General features: G+C 39.8%; 1 protein-coding gene across 1 annotated transcript in view; it reads right to left on the minus strand.

The window, feature by feature from the left end:
- Nucleotides 1-27,907, minus strand: part of adam19a (ADAM metallopeptidase domain 19a) — a 265,930-nt gene that overhangs the window by 41,777 nt on the left and 196,246 nt on the right. The window contains exons 10-17 of the mRNA XM_055007585.1: nucleotides 27,756-27,840; nucleotides 24,590-24,732; nucleotides 23,741-23,918; nucleotides 18,491-18,580; nucleotides 14,641-14,836; nucleotides 13,049-13,157; nucleotides 8,180-8,384; nucleotides 5,930-6,007 (exon numbers count right to left, since the gene is read on the minus strand). Of these exons, the coding sequence (XP_054863560.1) occupies nucleotides 5,930-6,007; nucleotides 8,180-8,384; nucleotides 13,049-13,157; nucleotides 14,641-14,836; nucleotides 18,491-18,580; nucleotides 23,741-23,918; nucleotides 24,590-24,732; nucleotides 27,756-27,840 (1,084 nt within the window). The remainder of the gene's footprint in view (nucleotides 1-5,929; nucleotides 6,008-8,179; nucleotides 8,385-13,048; nucleotides 13,158-14,640; nucleotides 14,837-18,490; nucleotides 18,581-23,740; nucleotides 23,919-24,589; nucleotides 24,733-27,755; nucleotides 27,841-27,907) is intronic.

Here is a 27,907-nt window from a genome sequence, read left to right on the forward strand (position 1 = left end):
CAGCGCTGCAACGCACTCGTTGCAGAGTAAACACATTGGTTTGGCGTTCGGACTTGGTGGTAAATAAATAAATACTTGTCAGTCCACGCAGGATTAAACCGACGGTTTTCCTCGCCGATTTGTCGTTTCAGGATAGAAAAAGACATGATGCTATTTTCACCTGTATAGAACAGCTAATGCTAACTTTTCAAACGCGTCTCCTCAACACAATGCATTGTGCGTTAGTTGCTCGGTTACGGCAAGTGTTGCATTCAATGTTCGCAATAATGTTGGAATTTTTGTAAGAACTTGTCGTCTCGAGGGTTGCTTTCGGGCTGCATGTCGCCCGCGGGCCGCTAGTTGAATAGGGCTGCTTTAGATGGTTGGAAAGGGGTCATTGGGGGGTGGGCCAGTTGTGAGGGGCCCGCGGGCCAGATGTGGCCCACGGGCCGCCAATTGAATAGGCCCGCCCTACACTGTGACATCAGCCTGCTGCCATAACAAACTTATCCAATGTGCAGTGTTCATTCCAGAGAATATTCAAGGGAACACTGAGTCCTACTCTCTCCAGATGGACAGCTTACTCACTGCCCTTTAGGAGACAGTCCATGTATATCATTGGAGATTTTGAAAGAGTCTCAGTCAAGCAGTTTTTCTACCCTGATACCATGTTGAGTTTTTCCAATTCTGGATATATATTGCGTATTGAAACAGCACCTTCAAAGGTATCTGCGCTCTGGAGTCTGAACACAAAATTAACCTATACACAGATGACATTTTACTTTATCTACAAGAACCCAAAATTTCAGTAAAGGAAGTATTTAACCTCATCACAACCTTCTCGCATCTTTCAGACTATTCCATCAACTGGTCAAAATCAATTATATTACCTTTAACAAAAAACTCATGGAGTCCCGCAGTCCAAAACTCGCATTATTCCTTTCCTACTGGCAACATCAGATATCTGGGTATAAATATTTCCTCCAAACTCTCAGAATTAGTTTACCCAAACTTCACTCCACTTTTGGACAAAGTCTGTGATGATCTGAGGCATTGGAACAACCTCCCCATGTCCCTTTTGGGACGAATAGCTAGTCAAAATGAAAATATTACCTAAGATCAACATTTCTTCTCCATGATTCCATTTAAACCCTCATCAAAGCGGTTCCAATCGTTAGACTCTGCTATTGGTAAATTCTATTCAAAGAACAAAAAGGCTAAAATCAGTTTGACTACCCTCCAGAAGAATAAACTTGAAGGGGGACTGGAGGCTCCCAACTTCATGTATTATTATTTAGCCAACAAACTACAATATCTCACCAAATGGATACATCCACATGAAGAATATAACTCCTGGCTATAACTAGAACAGTTAGATTGTAACCAGATCAAAATCTCTGACCTTCCCTTTATCACTTCTGCCCTTAAACATCACTCCTGCTTCAAGAACCCTATGATCGCTTCCACCTTGTCTGCTTGGTGGAAAGCACTGGAAGTCACAGGCTCCCAATTAAAACCCAGTATACTCTCCCCAATCTGGCACAACCCTGATTTTGCAAACAACAAAATAGCTCTTTATTTCAGCACATGGGCAGAGAGAGGAGTCACCCACCTCCATCACCTCCTTGATGATAACATATTTAGGACATATATAAACGTATTCCAAACATTCGAAATGGAAATTTTCTTCAGTACCTACAGGTAAAGAAGACGATTACAAACAGAATTCCATCGCTTCAGACTACTTTACAGCCAACTGATTTACAGCCACCTGAATTTCTCAAATACATTGTGAAACTGTCTCTGGTGGGGGCTGGGGCGGGCGGGGTTGGGGCTTGGGTGGCAGGTGGGTCCTCGTGCCCCAGGCTGCCTGGGTCGGTCTTGGCGCGCTGGTAGGGTTGCCACCCGTCCCTTAAAATACGGAATCGTCCTTTATTTGACAATTAATTGTTGCGTCCCGTATTGAATCAATCAAATTGTTCCGTATTTTCATTAACGCCCCGTACACGTCTGTCACACACTCATCAAAACTGCATAAGGAATAAAATAAAACACAGGAAATACTAAGGGCAGCCAATTTAAACTTCGTAGGACCTATGTAGCGAGGACCCGATGCCAGGTCCAGCAGATCACGCTGCACCTGTGTTTAAAAATGTTTACACCCGAAACTCCACCACATCCACAGAGGCAAAAACGTTTGCAAATGTACCGACTTGAGTGGGAAGAGTCGAACTCCTGGCAATGAGAACAAGGCAAACTATTTTCTGTTGTTCATGGACTGGCTGAATTAAGGCAGCATCAGGAGACCAACATGTAAAAAGCATGAGAATAGAGAGAACCCAACCAGCAGGTCACAGTTTATCATCCCCCAATCTTCTCCTGAAGTCGGTACAGTAAGGGACATCAGTATATGGTTGTGAATTTACCAGAGCTACCAGTTTTATCAAGTAGCACATTGTGTTCCTTATAATGATGGAAAAGAGGCATCGTTTATGTTTTCACAACATATATCTAATGAGTTATTGATGCTGGAAGTCTGAATCTGTCAATATCTATCCAACTTTACTGAACTGTGGCCCTGAGAAGCCATGGTGGGTGTCCTTTATTTTCATTTCTGAAAGGTGGCAACCCTACGCACTGGGGGTGTCGGTAGCTGCTCCCTCTTGTTCTCCGGGTCCGTGTGGTTCACGGTGGCCCTGGTGGCTCTCTGGGGGCCCCGGTGGCTCTCTGGGGGTGCCGCCCTGTGGCTCCTGCGGCCCGGAGGGGAGGGGTGCCCTGTTAGCTTGGCCCTGCCTTGCCGTGATTGCTGTTGCTTCGGGGTTCTTCACACTTGCATGTTTGATCAGGTCTTGCCAGCTCCTGTCTAGTCCCATTGTTTGTGAATGATGGGACCCGCCAGAATGTGCTGAGACTCTCTCGAGAGTCTCTACACTAAACTCATTCTTTCTTTCACTAGTATCCTCTTCCGGCTTATTCTGTTCTATGTCAAGACATCCACAGTTATGGTGTTTAATACCATTTGTTTATTTATTTATTGAATTTCTTTCTTTTTTTTGTTGTTTTATTGATGGGCAATTAGTAGTCGGGAATAACACAGCACCTGACACTCTTCAATTGTAATAGCACTGCCTGTTAGTTTCTATCCCTGTTCGTCCTGTTTCATCCTGTCCAGTCTTTGTTTCCCCTGCACATCACTGAGGTGTAGCACTGCCCTCCCTGGCTCATAATAGGGAATTCTAATAAAGAATGTCAGCTTAGCTTTCAGGGAGTGATGGTGATGTGATGGTCACACACATGCACTAAATATTAAAATATTTGGCTCCAAGACTAAAATATCAATCTCACGAAATGTTGACGCCCCTTTCGTGGAGTTAAACAATCAGAATAAATGCAGACAAAAAAAAAAAAAAAAAAGAAACAACACCTTCGCCTGTTGAATTTGCCATAACTTATTTTTCATGGGCTACTTGGTCCACATATTCAAGGTCCTGGTTCAAAGCAATTAAGTTCATGAGCCTAAATCACTGTTGTGACATGAATGGAAGTATAACTGGGAGAATGTGACTTCTGAAACCACTAGAGAGAGCTATGATTCTTCTAAAGTTTTTGTAACAATAAAAAAAAAATACTTTGACAGCACAGCAGAGTTACAGAGTGTAGTTTGTTCCTCACGAATAATCTTAGGTTGATTACTAAAAGCCTGACAAAAGCCAAGTGAAGGTGCCATTTTAAGTGGCGTGAAAATGACAGTTTTACTGAATAAAAAGAAAAGCTGCTAACTGAATGTTTTTCACTCTGATCTTTGATAATTAAAAAGAGAAAGATGAGACAAAAGATTTGGCACAAGATTCATTCGAGTCGGTGTTTCGCAAGCCTACGTATTTTGGATGTCAACAATTACTGCTACTCACATTTGTGTGGAATAATTTCTCTCACTTACAGACTATAATTTTTACATGAATGTGTTTTAAAATGGTTGCTGTCACAGCTACATGGCAACACCAGTAGCATAAGTGGACAGAACTCAGTGTAGACTTAAAAAGAATGGATAAAATTTTGATCTGCTTTATTTTAGCCAATAGGATTCATTAAAACACTGATTCCCAACCAGGGATACTTCTGCTATTGCCAGCTGGTACTTGGAAAGGTAGTATAGTAACTCAACTATCCATCCATTCCTCCATTAGCTAAACTGACTTATCCTTTAGATGGCTGGGTTGAAGGTTGTCCCAGCTCACATTTGGTGAGAAGTGTGGCATACCCTGGACAGGATGCCAGTCAGTCATAGGGCTGACTGGCATCATGAAAAAGCAAAAGATTTGAATTTCAGTCCATGAAAAAGGCACTGATTTGTTACATTTAGTTCCTACTATGAGGCCAGTATTTTCAGTATAATATATCAACACTATTAGTTTTTCATTTTACATAAGAGCAAGTACCCCACTGTTGAACTCAGAAGTACAATTTTGAATTATTTGAAATTTAGGTGGTATTGCACAGGGGTTTACTCACTTCTGTTGTATACTATACAGTCAAGCCCATGGTCTATCTATCTATCTATCTATCTATCTATCTATCTATCTATCTATCTATCTATCTATCTATCTATCTATCTATCTATCTATCTATCTATCTATCTATCTATCTATCTATCTATCTATCTATCTATCTATCTATCTATCTATCTATCTATCTATCTAAGTGTTCATGTTCTTTAAAAAGTTTAAATTTTGCAGTTTTGTACCTGAGAGAAAGCAATTTTTTTTCCCACAGAGACTGACATTATGTAATGTCCGTTTTACATTGTCTAAGCTGTCACAAAAATTCCAGTTTCCACTGATAACTCTTGTGCCAAGTCTGACGCACTTGCTCATCATCTGTGACATTATTTTAAGAGGACAGCCACTGCAGCTCTGGTTAGTGGTGCTACGGGTACCACTACAACTCAGTTTTGACTGATTTTTAGTTGGACATCGATTTAGCTGTATTCCTTTTTACCTTTGTGAAGACTCATAAAGCTGAAAATAATGGATACATGAGCAGTGAATAAACAGGGGAAATAGTCTGGTAAAATTAATACAGAAAATGGTGCAAAAGGCTAAAAGACTTTTAAACAGCTGAAATACTGATATGAAACTAAGGGTGGTGTGGAGTACATCCACACAAAGGCTGCATTATAATATGCTTGGCTGGGTTAGTCATCACCTTCTGTATGGAGGCAAGATTCCTCATCGTATCAGCATCAGATTTTTCATTAGCTGCCTCTGAGCAGGCATCGGATCCCCTTTGTTTGTTGCTGCAATCAGTGGCTAAAATATTTTGATATTTTATCCACAGATTCATCCATTTGTTGTCACTTAGCGTGCTTAAGTTGTCTGGGGTCATTTACATATAGTCTGTCTATCTTGCAAAGACCTGCTAAAAACTGAAATTCGACAGGAAAATTATTATATTTACATTTTAGGTCATGTTTGCGGAATGTTCGTTTCATCAGCAGATCAATAGCTCTGTCCCCTTTCCAATACTATCTTCAGAGGTCTGACTCCCCAATACAAATTTCTTGATAAATCAGCTCTATCTTCTCTTAAGGTAACAAGTGTCTATGCCCCAAACACTCCACTCCAAAGCTTGGTTACTGACTCATAAACTATGTATGATTCCTCCTTATCTGCCTCAGGCTTGCTTGTACTGCTCCAATAAATAGTTCATCACTTCAGTTGCTGTTGCATTCCAGCCATCTATTTTCCTGCCTTTTACGACAGACTTGGTGACAGTGCTGCAAAGCGCTACCTTTGCCCAAGGACACAGTGTGACAATAAGATTAGGGAGCTATACCCGGCAGCTAAGTGAGTTGAGTCTGTTGGATGAGTGTGTGTGTGTGTGTGTGTGTGTGTGTGTGTGTGTGTGTGTGTGTGTGTGTGTGTGTGTGTGTGTGCAGGCACATGCATACCCCATTGCTGTGACAGCGTGCGATGCAAGTCTCCAGCTCAGTAAAAGAGGCATTTTGGCACCTGCGGTCTCGACACACCTGTGGCAACGCATGGAGAAAGATCACATACTGTGGTAAAGATTACAATGCACACTCACACACATATACAGGCTTTGATCGGTCTTCTACCAGTGCCGTTGGGCTTTGGAACAACCCCAGCTGCCTGAAGAAATTCAGCAAATACATCAGTATGTTGTTTTAGATCAAGTCCAAAATCATTACTTTTAGAGTCTGACTTTTATAGATTGTGATGGTGTTTACTGAGGTGCTTTTACCAAGCAGGTTTGATCTTCAGTTACACAATTTTCAAATTAGCTATGTAATATCTTTCTTAACTGTGATTAGACAGTTATAGCACTGTGGCACTGGGTAGAAGCAGTCAGTGGTGTAAAGGATCACTGACACAGACATTTCCAAAGGACAATACCAGTGATGAACACACGAGTACTTAGTGAAAGGTTAATGCTAGGTGTAGGGCAAAAATCTCAACTGGATAATGCAATCGAAGTAATAAATGATGGTTTAATAGCATTGACTAGTGACTGACATCAGCAAATTGGGTTTCACATTTGTAATAGCATTTAAATTTCTTACATTTCTTAATCTTTTTCTTAGTTTTCATATATAACACACTACAGTATAAATTTTCAAAGTCGAAACTGTCTTGTTGGTGGCTTTGTTTGCACTTTGTGTAGCACTCCATCACTGAACTATGTTACTACTAATATTAGTATCAGCATTAGTACTGTATCTCCCGCTCTTCCTGTTGTCGTTTTATTTTCGTTAGCAGGGGAATCAATTTAGCGTAGCTGAATGTGTGACGGTGTGATTAGAAGCAGACTCTTTGTGCTATGTGTGCATTTACTGCTGAGAAAAGGCCCGTTCAATATGATGACTCAAAATTCATCATGGTGGATGGCAGACAATATTCTCCACTGCCTATTTATAATATATTACTCATACAGCACCATTCAGTCCTTTGAGCATGTCCCGCACAATAGCTGAAATGGAATTCAAGTGGCTGGAATCTGCTGCAGAGGGAAAGCAATATAGACTGACAGAGAAATAGAATTTGCTGGTGGAATAGAAGGCAGTGCAGATATCACTTTGTACACATGCATTTTCATACATATGGATTTCACATGCATTATTTAGTTTTTAATTTGTATGACCTTTGTATGTTTGTGCCTGTAGGTGGATTTACTTTTTACTTTGAATTTTTTCCCAGTGATATTTAGCTTTCTATGAGGTGGGCTGGTATAAAACCCTGATTATTTATTCAGTAGGACAATATAAGCAACTAAATGCAATGGGAACATTGCCAACTGATTACTATCTTCAGTGGGAATGAATTATGTTGTTGTTCCTCTACTTAGAGAAAATTAAAAGATCAAGTCAAAGAGCCGATACAGAAGAGATATGGGACTGACATAAAATGATAAAACTGTCCCATTTAAGTCAACATTTGAATGAAAAAGGTTGGGGTATCGAATTTTAAACTCAAAATTAAAATCTTTTCCAATCATTTTTAACAACCTTATAGGTTCCGCTTAGCAATATATACTAGCGACAGACACTTTATCAATAGCAAATACAAAATTGCTTGGTAGAATTGATAGTTTCACCTAAAAGCATTGGATGCAAATTACCATGAAAGCACATTATGAAAACACAAAGTTCAGTTGCATGAACAAATCCCATTTGACTCTCTTCCTGGTTTATAAACACTTAATCGTAAACTTGATGATGGAGCTCCTTCTCTTGGGGCTGCCAAATCCAGATATTTTGCAAATCTGCAACTGTAGTCCAGGTTGCAGTACAATATAATACAGTACTGTAAGTGCGTTTACATGTACTGATGAATGTGAGCACACATCACTATCACTTCAACAGGAACTTCTCTTCAACTGTATTTTCAGCCTTGAGCTGTTGTCAACTGTACAAACAGTACCACAGATACAGGAGGTAAACCCACTGACTGAAGATCCTAACATTCCTATTGAAGATACTATAGCAATTTTCAGTTAGAAGATTGGAAACGCATGCTCTGGAATTTGGATGGCTTGAAAATGGCTTTAAAATGCTTTTTGACTTTCGCTGTAGTCATAGTGTAGAACAAAAAAATCTTGCTCAATAACATTTTAATTAATCACGTGATTAATTACACAATTCAACTGAATGACTGTAAAGGCCACTCTGGTGTCGACCAACCTTGCCCTCTCCACACTTTGTGCCGGTCATGACGAGGCCAGGGTCAGGTAGGTCACCCTGGCCGTCCTGGGTGCTGTACACATAGGTGCCCCGACACTTCACCTCTATGCCGCCCGTCTTGATGGTGGTATCGATGGACACAGCATTGGTGCCTTTGGGCTTCTTGGCAGCACTGTGGCACTGGATCTTACCACATTTGGCGTCACTGAGGTAGAGATACAAACACATGAGCATGACTCTTCATTTTTCAAGGCAAAATCAGCAGAGATTTTGTGTGTTTTTTTATATTTTAGTGATGCTACTGAGCAGCCACCACATCGGGAAGCAGCTAGGAGTAGACAGAAACTGATTATCTGTTTCCTAATATTTTTCAACTGAAGTTGGACATTCAACATGTTGTGGCTACTTCCTCTGCCAGCAGTTTGGTTGGAATGTGACTGAATATGAATGAAAAACTGGAGAAATCGTAAAGGTATTGGAGAATATTAACCATGAGTCATCTCTGCAACAATCAACAATCGTCCACCTCCACCAACACCAGGCAAGAAAAAATGTCCATCAAGTATTGCCTACTTGTAAAGCTTACTGTGAGTACAGTGGGGCATTAAAAGTGTCCCTCTAGACATTACAACTTCAAACATCAGAAACCTTGTAAGTTTAGAGTTGAATATACTGTGTAAGGAGCCCTCATTAACAATTTTTTTTGGTCAGAGCTCACATCTCTTCATTAATATGGAGATTCAAAATGGCAAACACACATACACATACGTCTTATCTTGCGGAAAACAAATGATGAAGATTTTATAAAGATGGACAGATAGCGGCTGTGTGTAGATTATTCACATGTCTTAATACCAGGCAGATTTACATATCCTCTAATCAGCCTTGTGGATCGCTGTTGCCAGAAAACAGTCTAATGACTCCTGTGGGACTCTATAATGGATTTGGGCAGCGGTGGATCATACAAGGCACTCGTGAACCACCTTAATCCATGAGCTCATTTACATGGCTAAGTCACTAATTTGGCTCCATTAATTAGCTTTGGCACTGTACCATGGAAACTGCTCCTTTGAGGCCTGAGGTGACAGTGTATAGAGGGCTTGTGTATGCAGGTGTGTGTTAAGGTGAATGATTAAACAATGCATTCTGCTGTTCAGCAAAAGTGTACTTACTAACAGCAGCAGAGCTTTCATGACTGTATGACTGTAGTGGTGAACTTTAACAGTAAAAATATAAGGCTTGGATATCATTTCTTTAAAGCTGCAATTAGTAAATTTGGCCACTTTGGGGCAACAGAACATAAAAACCATAAAACAGAATGCGCCCTAAAAAAGTTGACAGGTGAGCAAACACCTGCCCATGCTTATGTTGCATTGCCCCATTAATGAGAACTGGATACCAGATTACAAGATGGTGTCTCATTCATTCTGTGGCACACAATTCCTCCATAAGGCCTATGGCTGTTCTGCATACTTTCACAAATTTGGGCCCCCAGGATAGGCTCATTTGCATCCTTCTTAGTCAAGCCAGTGGAAAACATGGTTGACTTCCTGTTAACTCCCCACATGTAAAGGGATAAATTAAAATGATTACATTGTTTTTCTAAACTTTTCAAAGGTCTTTGTATTAATTGTATCAAATTCTGTATCAAAATCTGTATTGTCATTGTTCAAGTGCAATACATCGGTGCAATACATCTGTTTACTCTTACTTAGGTTCATCTTGTGTTCATTTTTCTTGTTATTAGTATTAGTATACAGTTTACACCTTGTACTTGCATTAAGTTATTTTTATTATTTATTTTAATTCTTATTTTCTTCTAGACACTTTACACACTTAAGACACTTTACGCAAACACTTGCATTTGGTATTTTGTATTCTTTGTTACATCTATTTTACTACTAACCTCTGTGTAATTGTGTATATTCCACTAACCTTTGTTCATTGTATATTGCTTATTGTACTGTAGCAAAACTATTTCCTCCGGGATGAATAAAGTAGATCTGATCTGATCTTATGTAATCACATTACACACACACACACACACACACACACACACACACACACACACACACACACACACACACACACACACACACACACACACACACACACACACATATATAAAACCTATCTCTAATTTGAAGTAACAAAAAGTACAAGACAAGATGCATTTCATAACTCATTTATAGACTGACTTTTTTTTAAGGTTGTATAATTTCATAGAGGTTTAATGCTTTGTTGCATGTTTTTGTACTTGAAAATTCCTCTCTGTTGTAAAGTTAAACAAATACTAAAGGACAAAGTATTGTAAAACAGTTAAATATTCTATCTGTAATTTATATCTTTGTTGTTGTAAGCATTAAGAGACCAAAAAAGAAGTTATTTTTTTCATTACATATTTTTAAAATTAATCGGCCCATTAATCAGTTATCTGAATTTTTTCTGCCAAATACTGGAATAGGCATCAGCCTCAAAAATTTCAGAGTCGGTCGGGCTGTACTAAACAGCACATCAGCCATCTCGGTGGAAAATTTAAATTTAAAAAAAAAAAAAAAAAAAAAAAAAAAGACGGAACAGTTGACCGACGTACAGTGATATGCACACTCTTCCAGCACTTCCAGCTTACAGTACCACATTAATGCGAAGCATGCGTTAGTCAGGGATTCTAACATGAACCTTTAAGCATGTTTAATAAACACCTTAAGTGCATATATATTCTCTGCTTTCTTGAGCCTGTTTGCGCATGCAATATGAAACGCGATTAATATAGATTAAAAATTAATTATATGTAATCTAGATTAATCGAAATTAATCCACAGCAACCCTATGATTAATGGTTCAAAATTTTAAGCATTTTACAGTACTATTTTTTTAAAACCTATTTTAACGTTTTGTATAAAGACATTTCACTGCCCTACTGTATGTGCATGTGACGAATAAAAAAATCTAATCTATCACAGGGCCACATAGAAAAACAGACAAAAAAGCACACTCACATTCACACCTACAGACAATTTAGGATCACCAATTAACCTCCGTATGTCTTTGGACTGAGGGAGGAAGCCGGAGAACCCGGAGAAAACCCACACATGCACAGTTAGAACATGCAAACGCCACACAGAAAGATCCCAGTTTCTTCTAGCGGTCAGGTGACGGTGCAAACAACCGAGCCGCCGTGCAGCCCTTTTTCAATGCTTGTTTGAAAAATCTAAATTAGAATCTGTATGTATACGATTCTTCCATTTTCTACTGGGGCATTTTACAGACATCCCTCTCCACAGCTGAGATCTGTAATCTCTCCAACACATTTTGGCTGTTTGCATTTATGTGACCCTGTTCTTTCAGTCAGTACTCAGAGCTCTTGATCTTAGGTGCGGGTTGGAAGGTAGGCCAACTGGTAAATCAAGAGGATTGCCTTCCGGTTCAACTCCTTCTTCACCATGACAGTCCAGGACAATACCCACATTACTGCTGATGCTGCTCCTTCTCATACTCCGTTTTTCCATCACTCGTGGACAAAATCTCCGTATATTTTAACTCTTTGGTGCAGCAGCCAGAGGGAATGATACATGTGTTCCAGCAAAGAACCATGACCCAGAGTTTGGAGATGCTGACTTTCATCCTGGCCGTTTCACATTTGGCAGCTAGGTCACGGATTGAGGAAGCCAATAGAACCACAACATCCACAAAAAGCAGAGATACGACTATGAAGTTCCCAAACTGGATACCTTATTCACTGGTACCTTCTTGAGCTTCTGTCCACAGATATTACAAACAGGACCAGATGGCTTCTAGCTAAGGCCCCCACCATACCCTGTACTTCTTAGGAATCTGCATTTTTCCTCTGGAATTTGCACTTTGCCAATCGGTTGGAGCCTCCTTTCCAGCAGCCAGGAATAAACCTTCCTCAGGAGGCTGGGCAGTGTGATATCAAACAACTAGAGCACACCCTTTGATCCCCCTTTTGGAAAATTGGAGTCACTACCCCGGTCTGCCACTCCACAGATACTGTCTCCGACCACCATGGGACATTGAAGAAATGTCTCAGCCAAGACAGCTCAACAGTGCCCAATTCAGGGCAAACCTAGGGCACACCTGCTGCCCTCTGCCCACAACTGATGTGCAAGTGACTTTTAATGATATACTGAAACATTTTTTAGGTTGACAATGCAGTGCAGAACAACTGTGTGTGAATATTTCTAGTTAAATGGAACAAAGTTATTGGACCATAAATGCTTTTTGGACCAGTGTACACTGAACGGTGAATGCGGAGGTTGTAAAAACAAAAATCTATTTTTGGCTATGTGCATCGATTCAGAATAACAATGGATAAGAATGGGGATATTTGGGGATATGTGAATCGATCTTGTCCTTTTTTCCTTATTGTGTATTAGTGCAGCTGATGATTTTCATTGGTCTCCTGGTTTGGAATGCATTATGTCATTAACATCACTTCATTTGTTTTGTCTCATATCTATATATTGGCATGTATGTCTGGAAAAGAGCCCTACAAAAAAGAGCATTATTAGACATTGTTCAAAAATGTACCTGATCATTTTGACTTAATGTGAGTGGTATTGCTTTTGCTATTTTGTTACACTGTGTTTTGCGTTCCTAGTACAATATGGCTTCAATACATGCTCGTCTGTGATGACATTAAACTAAAATACTTGAAGAGATTTGGTGTCATATCATCTAAGTCAGCTGTAAAGATTCATTATGAAAACTTCTAAATACACAGAAATATTAGACAGAAACAATATGCATTTGCGGTCATGAATCCTGACAACAGTCCTATTATATACCTTAGAGTACATACATTGCTTATGCTTCTAATGTGTGTTATGATGCATCAGCTTCTCTTACCTTTTCTCACACTTCATGTAGTTGCCATGTTCATCTTTCCCACAGTTCCCAAAAGCATTCCCTGCTGCATTGACATCCTCAAAGCAGGCATCATGGGCTGGTCGAGCTCCTGGAAATGCAGCATACCTCATAAGTTCTCTTTACCTGGGCTATTTCTCTTTACTGTTGTTAACTGTATTAGCCATGTTTTCCTCTGCAGACAGCAAACTGTCACTCACAAAGCTCTTGACAACAAAATGGCTAGCCACCTGTCTGTTGCATAAAATCACAGTGCTAACCATACACATAGTGCAAAACCTGCATCACCTAGGAGATGTCGCGAATATTACATTTTAAGAGGAGCCAGACATTCTGGGAAATATGTTTGTTTGGTATCAAAGCCAAAATCAGATGAAAAGATCAATATCAATGTCATCCAGTGGAATCAAGAGTCAGCTGAGTTTTTCTCACAGTAGAAGTTCAGCAGAGCTAAAACCTGGCAACAGGCCTTTTCAGATGCTGCGCCAAGGTGTTTTTAAAGAACAGCTCCAAATCTAACGTCTTCTAAAGCATCACAAGGTGAAATCTTTTGCCAATTCTGCAGAAGTTAAAAAATGCACAATGAAAACAACACGGCTTTGGAGATGTTGGAAGATGTATCTGTTTCACTTTTGATGATGTTTTAAGAGCAGTTTCTGCTTGCGGTCTTTATGCAAAGCTTGGCTAAACACATACTGTATATTCAGCTGTCAGTTCTGCACTACAAAGTCAAAATGCACTGACTCTTGAACTCTGTTGTGAAGGTGGACATGCTGCGGTGGTGTATTTGCGACAATAACAAAAAATAAATAAATTTGAAGGAGCGGCAGCTAGGATTTAGGAATGGCGGCCCGCCGCTGCTGAATGAATATAGAGGAAACACTGATATACATATATATAGACACACACACACACGTGTGTTTGTGTAAATAAATAATCTGAAAAGTAGGATAGAGTAGTATAGAGCACTAATAACAAATAATAAGTATTAAATAAATGAATATTAAAAAATATATATTTTACAAGAATAATTATTTCCTTATTTTCCATTTCCATAAAATGACATTGCATCTTTATGATATCATGACTTTTTTTCTAACATTGCCACAAAGACTCAAAGCAAAACCAAAATAAGACTATGCATATTAAAAGTCCACATGTTGCTTTCATCTGTTGTGCTGCTGCAAAAACACTGTCATGCTTGTGAATGCAGCTTTCACATCTGAGAGGGAGAAGGAACAAGGACGTCTGGCTTTGATGGGTTTGTATTTTGACAAGTTTGTCTCAGCTCAATTTATGCATTGTATTTGTCAACACTGACATGCTGTACAGTACAACTGCTGTCAAACCTGTTAACCGAAAAGTTTAAAGTGGTTTTGAACGACAGTTCTAATGATTTAGTGCTTGAAATTGTAAAACGAAACATTGACTTTCAAAACCTGTACTGCTAAGTTCCTTATTTTACAATGTTCAAACAAAGGCTTAACGCTGGTCTGAGGGCATGTGCAGCATATACTTGTAATACTGAATGAGGAGATACTGTATGTGCTGTGTGGTAACTGTCTTTTTATTACCGTAGCCCCAGAGCTGCAGGCACTGCTGTTCGTGGGTGAGGCACATGCCGTTGTAGCAGTAGGCCAGTCCGTACTGACAGGAGGATCCATCCAGCAGGTAGACATTGGCAGGACAGTAAGGAGAGGCTCCGGTGCAGTACTCTGGCAGGTCACATGCCCCCGCTGGCCCCCGGCACATGGTACCTGCCTGCTTCAACTGGCACAGACAGGGAACAAGCATTGAGCATGGAGGGAGGAGGAGAGGAGCATAAGGTATGGAGATCACTGTGTTGTGTTGAATCTCATACATATGATGCAGAGACGTGATTCCTTTTATAGAGAGTGGCCAAAATGTAAATAGCCAGCTTCAAGTCCATTATGATCTGCGCTGATCCTGCATTTAACTGAGCAATACAATACTGTGTGAAAGTACTTGACCCCATTCCTGATGTCTTCTATTTTTGCATATTTGCCACACTTAAATTTTCCAGATCATCAAACAAATATTCATATTTATTGAATATTATACAGAGATAACCAACAAAATATTAAATTCAGTTTTAAAACTTTAATTCATTGAAGATTTATTGATAAGCTGTGTTAACCCTGTGAAAAAGTAACTGCACCCCAAACTGTTGGTATCATGTTCTTCTTGTGGAATGCAGTATTAGCTTTACACCAGATGTAATGGACCCATGTCTTCCAAAAAGCTCCACCTTTGACTCATCAGTCCACAGGATGTTATCCCAAAAGTCTTGGAGGTCATCCAGATATTTTATTGCAAACACCAGATGAGCCTTTGTGTTCTTTTGATCAGTAGTAATTTGCACCTTTCAACTCTGCCATGATGCCATTTTCTCACAGTCTTCCCTATTGTGGAATCATGTAGACGTACCATAATTGAAGCCAGTGAGGTCTGCAGTTCTTTTAATGTTCATCTGGGTTGTCGACATGCTCTTGGAGAAATGTTGGTAGGCTGACTACTCCTGGGAAGGGTCATCACTGTTCGATGTTTTCTCCATTTGTGGATAATGTCTCTCACTGTGGTTCTCTAGTAATTGTTTGGCATTTGTCCTTGAATCTCTTTAGAGCATGCCATTGTGGGCTGCGAGAACCTTTAGTAGCTTTTTTTTTTGGTACCTTATTTATTACTTATTCATAAAGAGAAGGTGGGGCTGGACAGCATTTTTCCTTTAATAAACGAAATCATCATTTAAAAACTGCATTTAGTGATTCCATGGATTATCTTTGATATTTATAGGGGGGAGAATACTTTTCCACAGCACTGTATTCCCAAAATTAATAAATGACCACAACATAATGGCACTACAAAAAGCCATTATGTTCCATGACAGAGCTAATGGTTGGATCCTGGGGCTTTAGACACAATACAATTACAGTACAATGTATAAATTACACAATTTCGAAGAGAAAATGGGAGGAAGGGGCGTCACAAAGGGTACAGTGGCTCATTTTTACCCTACGGCTGCACAGCAGACTAATCTGGCCATCAGCTGAGGAAAATGGAGTCAAAATGATGATTTTAACGGTAAGCAGAAGTAGCAACATATGAGCAGAGGACAATATATTATATAATAGCATTATAGTATATTTAAGTTGGGGGAATAAATCCACCTGCTGTACTAGACATTGCAAGGTCAGTTGGTGGTTACAATTTTGCAAACTAGCAAGCTTTGCTCAATTCTGAAGAGCTTAACTTTAAATTGAAATGGAAATCTACATGGATATTTAAAGGGACATGTAAAATGTGCAAGCCTTAAAAGACCTACGCTAGAAAAATTGAAGTGCAGTATTGTAGGCTTATGTAGAAAAAAACAACACCAATAAATGTTTTCACACAAATCAACTTGAAGCTGCATAACAGATTTCCAGGCCACTTGGGGAAAACAAGACAGACTCGATACATTACATTTATATTTTATTAAATTAAAACCTGTCTTTTTATTATAAGGGAAGAGGTAAAACCACCCAGTAGACAACTGATTATCTCTCTGTTTTCCTTAGATACAACACTGTTAAGTTCACAGCCTACTATCCAACGAATCTTCTGTACTGAACAAAAATATAAACACATTATTCAAACTTGTATTAAATTCTTCCATTCTCATCTTTCTCTGGTTGTTAGTGGCTTTGCGTAATTTCATGAAAACTGCATTTTAGGATGGCCTTTTACAGTCACTGGTAAAAGGAGTGTCGATGTCAAGCTTTCTGATGACTGTCCTTCATGATCATTAATTACAAAGGTGTATTTAAGACAATTGTTGAAAATTTTGTTGAACAGCGCAAAAATGGTGTAAAGATGGTGAAATTTCACATCTTTTGCACTTATAATTAAATTCAGTGTATATTTTCTTTGTCATGGACAGTAGAAATACAGGGCATTTATTATCATTTTGTTAAAGCTGCAGTGATTATTTTTTGGCCACTTGAAGGCAGCAGGAAAAGCAGAAATCACATCAAATGAAAGAATTTATTTATTTGTTTGTTTTATCAAAGGATTTAAGGTTATGTACCAGTGAAAACTCTTGAACTACTACTGCAAAGCTTGTGGATATGCAGAGAGGCATAACATAAACAGCTGCATATCCACACTTTTGCACATAAAGTGCAACACAAGCATTTATTTCAGGTAATTTTTTGGTCCAACATTCTCCTTTTACTTCATTTTTGGTGTCCACCACCCTCTTTGTCTTTAGCCACTAAATGCTCTTCTAATTTTACTAGCTAGTCAATAACTCTGTTGGCTGTTTGGATCCACACCTTTGTCATTACAGTCATTTTAGCCACTGCCTACAATGTAACATTATTTAGAGCAGCTTTAGTGGTAATTTTGAAAGGAATCAAAACTGACATTAAGTAAAATATGTCGATTAAAATGTAAAAAAAATATGAGGAAGACTATCCATCCATCCATCCATTATCTATACACCGCTTAATCCTCACTAGGGTCGCGGGGGGGGCTGGAGCCTATCCCAGCTGACTCGGGCGAAGGCAGGGGACACCCTGGACAGATCGCCAGTCTGTCGCAGGGCCACATACAAAGACAAACAAGCACTCTCACATTCACACCTACGGGCAATTTAGAATAATCAATTAACCTCAGCATATTTTTGGACTGTGGGAGGAAGCCGGAGTACCCGGAGAGAACCCACGCATGCACAGGGAGAACATGCAAACTCCATGCAGAAAGATCCCGGGAAAGCCGGGACGCGAACCAGGGACCTTCTTGCTGCAAGGCGAAAGTGCTAACCACTACGCCACTGTGCAGCCCTGAGGAAGACTACTCAAGAAAAAAAACTGACATGCAGTATTATTTTTCTGTTAAATTATTACTGCTCCTTAGTGTAGCGTGTATGAATATATTAATATATGCCATACAGTATACAGCCTGCAGAGGAAACATTCCAATTAAAAGATACAGAATTGCAATGAGAAGAACAGAGAATGAATGAGAGGTGAAATAGCTCTTCTTCTGCAGACAATGCATAAGTTATTGCTATCTTCAGTGTTTTGTCTCTTCTGTCAGATTAAAGCTTGGTAGAATTTGGTTTCATAGTTCTGTGTATTACAATGGGATGTCAGGATCTGCATTTGAACAGTGAGATGAGAGCAGAGATGAAAAGTGCTGGTGTGATGTGAAGGCAACGAGCTGCTCTGTGATGGAAGCTGACACACGTTGTGGGTACAGTATGTCAACACACTGACATGATGACTGACAGTGAACTAATGATACCGAGCTACTACTGCAAACGAGATGAGCTCCCTCCTACGCCACTCAGCCTACACATGATGAGTTTGTGTGTGTGCGTGTGTGTGACAGAGAGAGAGAGAGAGGGAGAGAGTGTCTTACTTTACAGCCCTCGCAGCACACTCCATGGGCGCATTGAGCCTCCTCCTTCAAGGTACAATTATTGGCATTGCAGCAGTCATTGGTGCATTCCTGCCAACAGTCAAACACACACATTTAATACCCACAAGCCCAATCCCTGTCCACCTTAGCTCACCTGTTCTTTAACATATATGTGTCAAAAGGTCATTTCTAACAAATCCACCTTTAGTAAGAGTTTGTGCTTTGTAATCAGTGTTTTTAAATTTTTTTTATCAATGTTAATTGATTATATTGCTGTTTAAATAACGTACCATTTGCAATTGGTTTGTGAAAAATCTCTCGACCTTTTGAGTCATTAAAAAGCTTAAGTCATTACTGTTATTAAGAATGATCAAGAGTTTATCACCTTCGAACAAGCTGTCCATTCAGCAGTTTCACATGTTAGTAGGCCAATAATAAATAATAAACTTTAGAACTGCAATAAAAAATCCTTTGGAAAAAATCAATAAATAGCAACGAATATCATGTCAGCATGTATAAAAGTTGGTCAGGAATTAATAAAGGATCATTACCACAGCGGCTCACTTAATTATTAATGAAGGCAAGTTAAAGTCAGGTCTGGAGTTTAAACACTGATAAGTCATTAATGTAGACAAAAAGACCATCTGTCCGTTACAAGTATGAAGCATACAGCATACAACAGGAGTGAGTCCACCTCTGTGCAATATCACTAAAATTTCAAATGATTCCAAACTGCATCAGCTTACAGCAACTGCATTACTTGTTAGTTGTACAGTAGTGTATCTGCAAATAAGTAAAATGTAAACCATTTAGATTCACTATATTAAAAATACAGGCCCCACAGTAGGTCAATGCGACAAAAGTCAGTACGCCTTTCACAACTGACATTTAAATCCATCCATCCATCCATCCATTATCTATACACCGCTTAATCCTCACTAGGGTCGCGGGGGGTGCTGGAGCCTATCCCAGCTGACTCGGGCGAAGGCAGGGGACACCCTGGACAGGTCGCCAGTCTGTCGCAGGGCCACATACAAAGACAAACAAGCACTCTCACATTCACACCTATGGGCAATTTAGAATAATCAATTAACCTCAGCATATTTTTGGACTGTGGGAGGAAGCCGGAGTACCCGGAGAGAACCCACGCATGCACAGGGAGAACATGCAAACTCCATGCAGAAAGATCCCGGGAAAGCCGGGACGCGAACCAGGGACCTTCTTGCTGCAAGGCGAAAGTGCTAACCACTACGCCACTGTGCAGCCCCCGACATTTAAATCTTTTATTATTATTTTTTAAAAATACTTCATATATCCAACTCTATTTCTGATGACATACTAATGTATGTCATCAGAAACAGAGCGAAATAAACGCTTCCTTGGCATGGAGGATACCAGAGCTGAATCAGTTTTTGAGGAGATTTTTTAGTTTTGTCTTCTGCAAAGCTTCTGCAGACTGAGAGTCATCTGGTCAGTCGCTATTTGGTAATTTCAAAGGCATTCATGGTGCCATTTATAAATGTCACCTCACCATCACCTTTTGCACGCATGCAACCCCATATCATCAAACTCCCACCTATGTGCTTCATGTCAGGACTATGCACTCACTGCAATAGTCGTGGCCTAATTCACAGCAAACATGCAGGACCCCATGTCACACGCTCAGCCTCTAGCTCCAGGTACTGGCAGTGTTTTTTCCTCACTCCCGCTCCCTCTCTCAGGTGGCGTGTGTGCACGGCGCTGACAGGTAGGTGTTGCATATCCAATCAACTGGAATTGGTGTGTGAGCAGGTGGGAGCAATCAAATCAACTGCTCCTTCTCCCATTAGAACAGACGCTGCACACTACTCTATGCCGGACCGTCGAACAAGTCACAGTCAGTACTGGTTGCCTGTTCGGTTTAAACCTTGCACTTACCATCGTGTCTTTTATCATCCAGTCCGGCCTGCTCACGCTTTCCCTGGATTTGCCTTCCACCCCCCTCGTCCTCTGGATCATTCCCACGTCGGAGAGCAATCTGCCGCAGCACCTGCCCCACCATCCAGCCATCATCCACATGTCACTATTCCCTCCTGCCACGGCCTCTCGTACCCCCTCCTCTCTGCCTTCCACATCAGTTAAGTCCCCGTTTGATCTCTGAGCCAGTCTTAGTACTTTTGTTAGCATTTGTTCTGACTCATTCTAGTAAAGCCGAATTGTCAGTCTTCCTGTTCAATGTTTAATTCTAGTTCCATGTGGTCTAGCTTTAATACCTGGGTTATACCTTACGTGGGATAGTTTAATTCCTGTAAATTTTGTATAGACGCTTGTTGTAATTCCATCCATCCTCTAGGAGGACCTCTACGCAGTGACAGTGTTTGGACATTCCCCGTTCTGCCTAGTATTACTTCCCGTTGTAGTTCTTTGACTCTCGTTGTAGTTTTGTTCATTCATCTTCTGATTGTTAATAGATCTTTATTATTGCCATCTTGTGTTGTGCCTCTTCACCCTCACTTGATCCTCAGCCAACGGATGTGTAACACCCCATCAAAGTCAAACAAATTTACCTTGCTCTAATCCCGATATTCATTGAGCTTCTTTTCATGTATTTTACCCTTATGTTTGAGTTTCATCGTGCAGTTTTGTACCTAACATCAAGTACGAAGTACTTTCCCGTGTGCTTTTCAGAGCAATATTATGTAAGTAGCACAGTGTCTGTGACAACATTTTAGGAGAACGGTCACTGTAGACCTGATTAGTGGTGCTACTACGCATTCTATACCTTTGATTACTGCTGTAATTGTGTTTCCATTAATTTTATGTTGGTCACCATCACTGTACTCAGTTTAGTTTTAGTGATCACAGGTGGATTCACTTTAGCTGCACTGAGTTTCTTCTCTTAAGTATCTGTTTTTGATTGCTCATAAGAGTAATAACTCAACATACAAGTAATGCAGTTACTAAATGGTAATGCAATTTTGAATCATTTGACATTTAGGCAATATTGCACAGGGAAATATTTAGTAGTTTAGAGCAGTACTGTTTGTCTGAGGAAAAACAGAAATGGTACATTTATCATTGAAAGAGAGCTATGTGCAGATGTGAATGTAATAAGCCTTTAAGGCAACAGTTAGAAATCAAAATAAGCATGCACCACTAAATATTAACAAGAATCCTGGTCCAGAAGCTACACCAGCATCCAGCATCAAGAAGGTCACAGGTCAACAATTCACTGGAGGGTTCTTGATAATGAAACAAAATCCCCAAACTTTTTACAGGTTGACTCATTAGAAAGCAGCTTTCACCAAACACACATTTGCACACACTTGTTCAAGGTAACAGAGGTCTGACAACTGTGACTGACAAGTCACAGTTTGAACACATTTTGGTAGAAAAAAAAATCAAGAGATGTGACTTTGCTGCTGCTCTTGTGTCATATGGCATAGACAAAAAACAACATCTCCTGTTGCTATGGTGCCCTGAGCAGAACAACAGTTATGCTAAAAACAAATGTGGCTCAAACAAGAGAAAGAAAAGCCAATTATACCAGCAGGAAAGAATGAAGAGGGGATTATGGGTGAACACAACAACAAAAAATCACTAACTTGTTTGTAGAGTGATGTTCATTTGAACAGCAAGACTGAGCCAGTGTTGCTTGAATTCTATGACTAAAATGTTCTCCTCTCTTTCCACACACATTTTCTATACAACAGTCTTAATTAGATTTTCAAAATAACAAAACCTTTTAGTTTTACAGTTAAATATTGAAAGTTGTAAAATACTTTTTGAAAGCATTCTAACTTCTCGAAAAACAAGAAGAGGAGGATTGCATTTAGTTTGCAATCTTGAACGCCACACCCATATGTTTGTCAAGGTGAGACCATTAAGCAGCATTCTGCAGCTCTTCTCATTTGCTACGAACAGGTGGCTTGTCAGCAGCCCTGCCTGACTGTCAGCTCCGCTCTGAGTTGGAGTCATAAACAGTCCTTGTCAGCGCCGCTGCTGCTGTCAGCTACCAGTTTGCTTCCTCTGTTTCAATTTGCTGCTTGAATCAAAGGAGGTTTACTTAACCTCTGGCTTTATAGAGCGCAAACACTTCACCCCAATTTGAGGAAAATTTCAGCAATCTTTCAGCTGTGTTGCACAATTGTGATGCAGAGCGCATGAATGACGAGGATACACTGACGACCAGCTATAGAAGGCAAAACTTCAAGGAAACGAGTAAAAACAGCTGCATACTCTAGCAATGACATCTAAACAAAAAAAATACTTAATCATTAATTAACGTTTTACTTGATACTGTAATTCTATCGCTGCTTCTATCTACTTTGTCCAATATGACAATTGTTGCCTATCTGTTTGTTGCATTTACTAAAGCTTTTTTCTTTTTTTGGTAGATTTTTACCAGTGTGACTTTGAGCTGTACACTTTGAGCTGCCACTACCGGATCAACTGCCCATTTGCGCATGTACGGCGGCATGCGCGACTGCAAGTCTACTTGGACAAACTGCCCGAAATGCGTTGCCAGAAACGTTTCGTGGATTTTAAGCCATTCTGCTGATGGGTTAATCGCATTAAATTTTTAATCAGATTAATCATGATAATGGATTAATCTGCATTAACACATTAATTTTGACAGCCTTAAGTGAAACATAATGTTAGATTATTTAAATTTTTTTTGCAAAAGTTTAAAAAAAAATAAAACCTTAGGGGTGCAAGCAATCTTTTGAGCCATTAGATCAGGAGCACAGCCAGCCATTTGACTGAGTAATTGAGGCATGGACATTGGTAAAGACCTTTTTCGTTAGGTAAAAGAGCAGACAGTAGCTGCTCTGAGTAAATACCAGCTTGTTTGAAGTTACCTAGCTGCATTTAAAGGACTCTGAGAGTACATAGAAAAATATTCTCTGGAGTTGTCAGACAAAAACAGCTCCTTGAGCAGAACTCCAAGCCCTATGTCTGGCAAGAAGCAGATACTCCTTAACACTGGATAATTTCTTCCCTACACTGAAGCATGGTGGTGGCAGCACCATGCAATAGTGGGCCTCTTTCTGCCAGAGACAGAAATAAAAAGAAAGAGAAAAAATTGCTCCTTTGTTAAATAACAGAATAAGATCATAAAAGATCACAAGATTAACATCAGTCTCACATCTGAGTGTTAACAGAATTCAAGTCAGGAAATACTAGTTTTACTATGTACAGTTGAAATACTAGTTTTACTACTTGTAGTTGGGGTAATTCAAACTAATATGTATGAACAAAGGTGCTCACATCAGGTTCTCCACAGTCACACTCTTCTCCATCCTCCACAAAGCCATTGCCGCACTTCTTGCCCCCCACGAGGTCCTTCATGTTGGGCATATTGTAAAGACACATGCCTCCTCCTTTCTGGAAGTAGCTGTCAAGGTCACGTTTACTGCAGCGACTGAAGACTCGAGGGAATGGGTGCCTGGACAGGGACACTTATATTTCATTTTTGTGAAGCAAAATTTGCAATTACAAATAAGCATTAGAGCTGCAACCACTCATTGATTAATCAGTCAATTAACATAAAATTAATCTGCAATTATTCTGATCGTTGTTTGAGTCATTAGCAGAATGTCAAAACCTTGTCCATCATCTTTATTTTGAGACTGCTTGCTGTTTGTTGGTTATATTGTGTTGGCAGAGAAAAAACTGGTTTGTTGATTAAAAGAAATGTTAGTTGCAGCCATAACATACAGACTGCTGTTTTTTTGTCTTGTTTTTGTAAAATGTTTTTTATGTTTCTACTTAGTGCTTTGTTGGATTGTAGGACAACAAATGAGGGGATCTGATTTATTTCATTCGATTTCTTAGCAATTCTGTCAAGGACAACATGGGAAATGCAATCTCACTGAAAACTGTTGATTAAAAATCAATTATTGTTACGATGAAAAAAGGAGAAAAGTTGGTGTTTTTATGTCTGAGGGAAATCAAAACTCTCAAGTGACAAAAAGATTTCTTAAGGCAGCCACATTAATATGTAATTTGTTTTCCCTTTTAGTTGATGGAATTGTTATTCATATGTCAAGCTGTTAGTGTCAACATCTCAGTGTACGCAGGTTTGTGCTGTAGCCTGATGCAATGCCTGAGCCTCACCCAGTGGCAGCAGCCATCACGCAGCCTCCCTGCTCAGCAGTGGCCTCCACACAGCAGCCGTCATGGTCATGGCTCATGCCGAAGTTGTGGCCGATCTCATGGGCCATTGTGGCTGCTGCACCAATGGAAAGCTCTGAGTGATCCTGTAGGTAAAATACAGGTGTCGGTGTCAATTATGTGATTCAGATAAGTCTGACAACAACATGTGGACACTGACAGGTATGGTGGGTCAATGCAAACTGCATCTTTAGAGGGATTTTACGTTCAGCTGGCAGTGATAGAGGAACTACTCAGACACTTTAGAGGAACAAAGTACCAATATGTGCTCACTCTTTTGTGCAAAACTGCCCCAAATCTTACAGATTGCAAGGGCATCTCCTGTGCACAGCCCTCTTCATATCACCCCACAGATGTTCGATCAGATTCAGGTCTGGACTCTGGCGGGGCCATTCCAAAACCTCAATCTCATTCTGGTGAAGCCATTCATTTGTTGATTTGAATGTGTGCTTAAGGTATTTAAGGTTTTGTTTAATGACAAATCAACACTAAAATAAATACACTATATACATAATCAGTACAAATGTTTGAAGTGGTTAGAGGATTTAAACTTGAAGCTAAACTTCCGAAGAAATAGGAAGCAGCCAGTGTCCCAGTTTCAAAGGTAAAAAAAGTCAAATTCACAAGGATACAGCTGAGTGAACACACACTGAAGTGACAGTTTTCGTATTTATTTAACTCCTCTTTGATCCAATGAAAGCTGTCATTCTCTCTTAGCTCTGCTTCTGAATTATGCATACTGTATAAAAAGGGGCTGTGTTAACGGTCTGGAAATACTGATGTTCTGCAGTGAAATCCTTCACATGCTATTTATTGCTCTGAGAGCTGAGTCACAGAGGTAGTGTGTGTGTGTGTGTGTGTGTGTGTGTGTGTGTGTGTGTGTGTGTGTGTGTGTGTGTGTGTGTGTGTGTGTGTGTGTGTGTGTGTGTGTGTGTTTGCTGGGACTGTGCTCGACAGCCACAGGACATTTGGATTCTACAGACTGCCTCTGCCCACAGGACAGCTAAGACCCTATTAGAAGCTAATCAAGCTTGGAAAAGCCATCGATCTCTCTGGCCATTCAGTCCTCTGCTGCACTCATATGTGGAGGCATACAGTTGAAAAGGTTGAATGCTGCTACAGAGTGGGTATTTTAAAGCTGTCACCAAGAAAGATTTGAGTGTAGCCAAGACGTTTTAGAAAAGGTCCTGAAGATCTGCATAATGTAGCTATATATTGTGCTGATCCAAGCGTGTCGTGCCTTTAGTGTAGTATAAACAGGATTTATTCAACTGAAGAAGTATTTAAGAATGATTAAATGTTTTGTTTTTTCATCGAGGAATCTTCTTGTCAAGTAGCAGTTGCTTTGGACGATCAAACGTGTCTCAATGTAACTGATCTTGACTTGTCATGGTAAGATATTTAATCTATTTTTCAGCAAGAGCTGGCAGGACTCATATCTGAAAAGTGTACTACATGGCTGTCATACTGATATCCCAAACATCCACTGAAAGATGACCTTGTTTTTTTCAGTCACACAAATCTTGAAACTAGGCAACACAAAAACAACCTCTCATGTTTCCTTTTTGTCCATTTAAATCTGTTTAAAGAACAGTTTGCCATTTTGAGAACTTGCATATTTGTTTTCGTGAGATTAGTAGATCGACATCCTTCTTATGTCTGAGTGTAACAAAGAACTGGATGCAACAGGAACTGCGGCAGGGTCTTTGACTATGTAGCTGTTGGTGGCAAACAGGCTGGTTTGAGCATTTCTGCAACATCTGATGTCTGTGTCTACAGTTCATTCAGCAAACACAAAAAACATATCGGTAGATAAAGTCAGTAAAAAATTTTCCAAAGAGCAATGCCTACTTTCTAATGAACTATAAATGGTGTGTTGTAAGCTGACAAAGAATACTTTCATTTTCTGAACACCAAAACCCTCTAGTGGGTGTGAAGGTCTGGTATTGTCAAAAAAAATCATGTAAAATCAGAGACAATTGTGAACATTTTAACTTTCCAGTGGTCCTCGTCATGTGTGACATGCCACTCTGTTGGGAAAATTTTAAAACTCACAAGTAATAAACTATCTGCTCTAAATTCTGTAAAAAGACAATCTGCACTTCTCAGTGCAACAGTGAAGCCATATAGGACTCAGATGCAGCCAACAGTTGTGAATATTTGGCTAAACTATACAAAACAAACACTTGTGGGCACTTGAAAAAAAATGTTCTGAAATCTTTTGACTTCTAACAATGATTGAGCCTTTTCCATAAAGGTGCAGCATTTATAATGCGGTGAAAAATTAGGCCACAGCAAGAAGAAACGGAACAGAAATAAAAAACATCAGTTCAGAGGGTTAAAAACTAAAGACATCTAAGTCAATATTTCTCAGTGACATTATTAATTTTTACATCTGCTAAGAATGTTGATGCCACAGCTTTTGCTATCTTTTTCTACAGTTACCATGGGTACAGGTATAATTCTCATCTATCACAAGGTTAATGGAAAAGGCTCAGTGTCTGTGTCCCTCTGCTCACTTCTGTTGTATTCTGTATTTACACATCCAGGAACCAGAGAGAAGCATCCATTTAAAGTCACGTTAGTGTCCAACTGATAATAAAAGTCCCTTTCCTTTTAGCTCTAGTTTAGTCTCCACCAACTCCTGAGAAGAATATTTGGCTCTTTAGCTGTTAAATGCTTCACTATGCTCCCCACCTATTCTGTAATTCTGTCTGTTAATTGTTTGGTGCTAAGTAGGGAGTGTGCATTGGATTTATCAGTGTCTTAATGGAAAACAGCTGCCTGCTGCTGCTGGACACCAGGTTGAGAACATTGAGTTAAACAATGATATAATAATATTGATTAGTGTAGCTTTAACCTCTCACTGTATGCCCTTAGCTGTCAGCCTTTAGCCTAATCAATTAATTGGATCTTGAAACCTAATGCAAGATGTGGAAGTGATAATTGCAAGTCCATATTTTGTAGGAAGCTCTGCACCTGCTAAAACACACACACAATCAATAGACGATGGATTCAAGCTGAGTAAAAAGACTGAGGGAGAAAAAGGAAAGAAAAACAGAGCCACGATAAGAACTGAGGAGAAAAGGAGAAATGTATTACCACGTACCACATTGATGCCTCCAGAGTTTTCCAGGCTGCACATCCCCTCCAGCGGTGCCATCCCGATAGTTGTCCCCTTGAAAATCACACCCCTATCACACACACACGCACGCACGCACGCACGCACGCACGCACGCACACACACACACACACACACAC

Source organism: Amphiprion ocellaris, chromosome 23 (genome assembly GCF_022539595.1).
Source record: "Amphiprion ocellaris isolate individual 3 ecotype Okinawa chromosome 23, ASM2253959v1, whole genome shotgun sequence".
NCBI classification, from domain to species: Eukaryota; Metazoa; Chordata; class Actinopteri; family Pomacentridae; genus Amphiprion; species Amphiprion ocellaris.